Below are 2,233 nucleotides of genomic sequence, written 5' to 3' on the forward strand. Positions count from 1 at the left end.
CGTTTTCACCGTGGTCAGCACGGCGCCTATCGGAGAAATCATCGGGTGCCGGGATGCCTCTGGCCGGGTTGTCAAGTGGGTGATCCAGCTAGCCGGCCACACCATCCTCTACGAGCCCCGCACCGCGGTCAAGTCTCAAGCCCTGGCCGACTTCCTCATTGACTGGACCGAGACCCAGTACTTGCCACCACCTCCCGACTCAACGCATTGGCGCATGCACTTCGACGGGTCCAAGATGCGACTCAGCTTGGGGGCCGGCATCGTACTGTCGTCCCCGAAGGGCGACCGGCTCCGCTACACGCTCCAGATCCACTTCGCCGCCTCCAACAACGTCGCCGAGTACGAAGCCCTTGTGCACGGCCTCTGGCTTTCCAGGGAACTCGGCATCCGGCGCATCCTGTGCTATGGCGACTCGGACCTAGTGGTGCAGCAGTGCTCCGGCGAATGGGACGCCCATGACTCCAACATGGCAAGCTACCGCTTCCTCGTCCAGAAGCTGTCCGGATACCTCGAGGGCTGCGAGTTCCTCCACGTCCCGCGCGCGGAGAACGAAGCAGCCGACACGCTCGCCAAGATCGCCTTGTCGCGACAAGCCATCCCGTCCGGCGTCTCCCTTGAGCACTTGCGCAAGCCGTCCGTCAAGCCATCGCCGGACTCCGTGTCCATCCACGTTCCAGACGATCCGGCCGCACCTCAACCCGGCCTGGGGGCTGCTCGGCTCGACCCGGCCACCATCGTCCCGGACCCGGCCGTCGCCATCCCCGACCCGGGGGCTGCTCAACCTGGCTTGGGGGCTGCCGACTCGGAACCCACCCTGGTGGCCGTCTTCGCCGTGGTTACGGCTCCATCTTGGGCCCTCCCAATGTCGGAATTTTTGGAGAACGAGGTTCTCCCCATGGACGAGACCGAAGCTCGGTAAGTGTAGCGCCGAGCGTCCGCCTACAGCATCATCAACAACGAGCTCGTCAAGCGCAGCTCCACAAGCATGTTCCAGTGCTGCGTCGAGCAGGAATGGGGCATCGACATCCTCCTCGACATACATCAGGGTGAGTGCGGGCACCATGCTGCATCACGATCCCTGGTGGCCAACGCGTTCCACCATGGTTTCTACTGGCCCACGACCCTCGAAGATGCCGAGTTGCTTGTCCTCAAGTGTGAGGGATGCCAGCGCTTCAGCAAATGCAGCCACGAGCCTGCGTCAGCACTCCGCACCATACTGATCGCCTGGCCCTTCGCGGTCTGGGGACTCGACATGGTGGGACCCTTCAAAACTGCTTGAGGCGGCATGACGCACTTACTGGTGGCTGTGGACAAATTCACCAAATGAATCGAGGCAAGACCAATCAAGAAACTGGACGGGCAAACAGCCGTCCAGTTCATCAAGGACATAGCGGTGCACTACGGCATGCCGAACAACATCATCACCGACAACGGCACCAACTTCGCCAAGGGCGCGCTCGAACAATACTGCTCCGTATCTGGCGTCCGCCTCGACCTAGCCTCTGTTGCGCATCCGCAGTCCAACGGGCAGGTCGAGCGGGCCAATGGAATCATCCTGCCCGGTGTCAAGCCGCGACTTGTCGAGCCACTCATCCTCTCACCCGGCAGCTGGCTTGACGAGTTGCGAGCCGTTCTCTGGAGTCTACGCACCATGCCGAATCAGTCGACCGGGTTCACCCCGTTCTTCCTCGTCTACAGAGCCGAAGCCGTCATCCTGACCGACGTCGAGTTTGACTCGCCGCGCGTCGTGATGTACACCAAAGCCGAAGCCAGAGAAGCCTGCGAAGATGGCTTCGACCTACTCAAAGAAGCACGCCTCCTGGCACTCAGTCGCTCGGCCATCTATCAGCAAGGCCTGAGGCACTACCACAACAAGAAGATCAAGCCCCCCGCGTTCCGCGAGGGCGACCTCGTCCTCCGACTCGTCCAAGAGCAGGCAGGATAGCACAAGCTGTCCCCTCCATGGGAGGGCCATTCATCGTAAGCAGGGCCTTGAGTGACCGCAACGCCTACTACCTCATCGACGCACGCAAGTCAAGGAAGTGCAAGAAGAACACTGCCGGTGAAGAAATGACCCGGCCGTGGAACGCGGAACTCCTCCGCCCGTTTTACAGTTAGCCGCACGAGCGTATGTGTAGTCGCCTTTTGTAAACGCATGAAACCATGGGGTCCCCGAACGAGACTCGGGGGCTGCCTTTTGTGGACCAATTTATCGTGTCCCTATTTCCTTGCA

At 61.0% G+C, this 2,233-nt stretch overlaps 1 protein-coding gene across 1 annotated transcript; it reads left to right on the forward strand.

Moving 5' to 3' along the window:
• The first annotated feature begins 985 nt into the window (after positions 1-985).
• On the forward strand, positions 986-1,945 carry LOC147959108 (uncharacterized). Its single transcript, XM_087532471.1, has 2 exons — positions 986-1,237; positions 1,334-1,945. The coding sequence occupies exons 1-2, from the start codon at positions 986-988 to the stop codon at positions 1,943-1,945; spliced, it is 864 nt and encodes a 287-aa protein (XP_087388597.1).
• The last annotated feature ends 288 nt before the right edge of the window (positions 1,946-2,233 follow it).

The sequence above is a fragment of the Triticum urartu genome, chromosome 7A (genome assembly GCF_056163025.1).
Source record: "Triticum urartu cultivar PI428250 chromosome 7A, HENAU_Tu73, whole genome shotgun sequence".
Lineage (NCBI taxonomy): Eukaryota > Viridiplantae > Streptophyta > Magnoliopsida > Poales > Poaceae > Triticum > Triticum urartu.

Bases quoted from the DNA above. Each gene is read 5' to 3' on its own strand.
- LOC147959108 (XM_087532471.1), top strand. From the start codon at position 986: ATGTTCCAGTGCTGCGTCGAGCAGGAATGGGGCATCGACATCCTCCTC. The intron at 1,238-1,333 runs GTCTGGGGACTC...AAATGAATCGAG, and splicing joins TGATCGCCTGGCCCTTCGCG to GCAAGACCAATCAAGAAACT.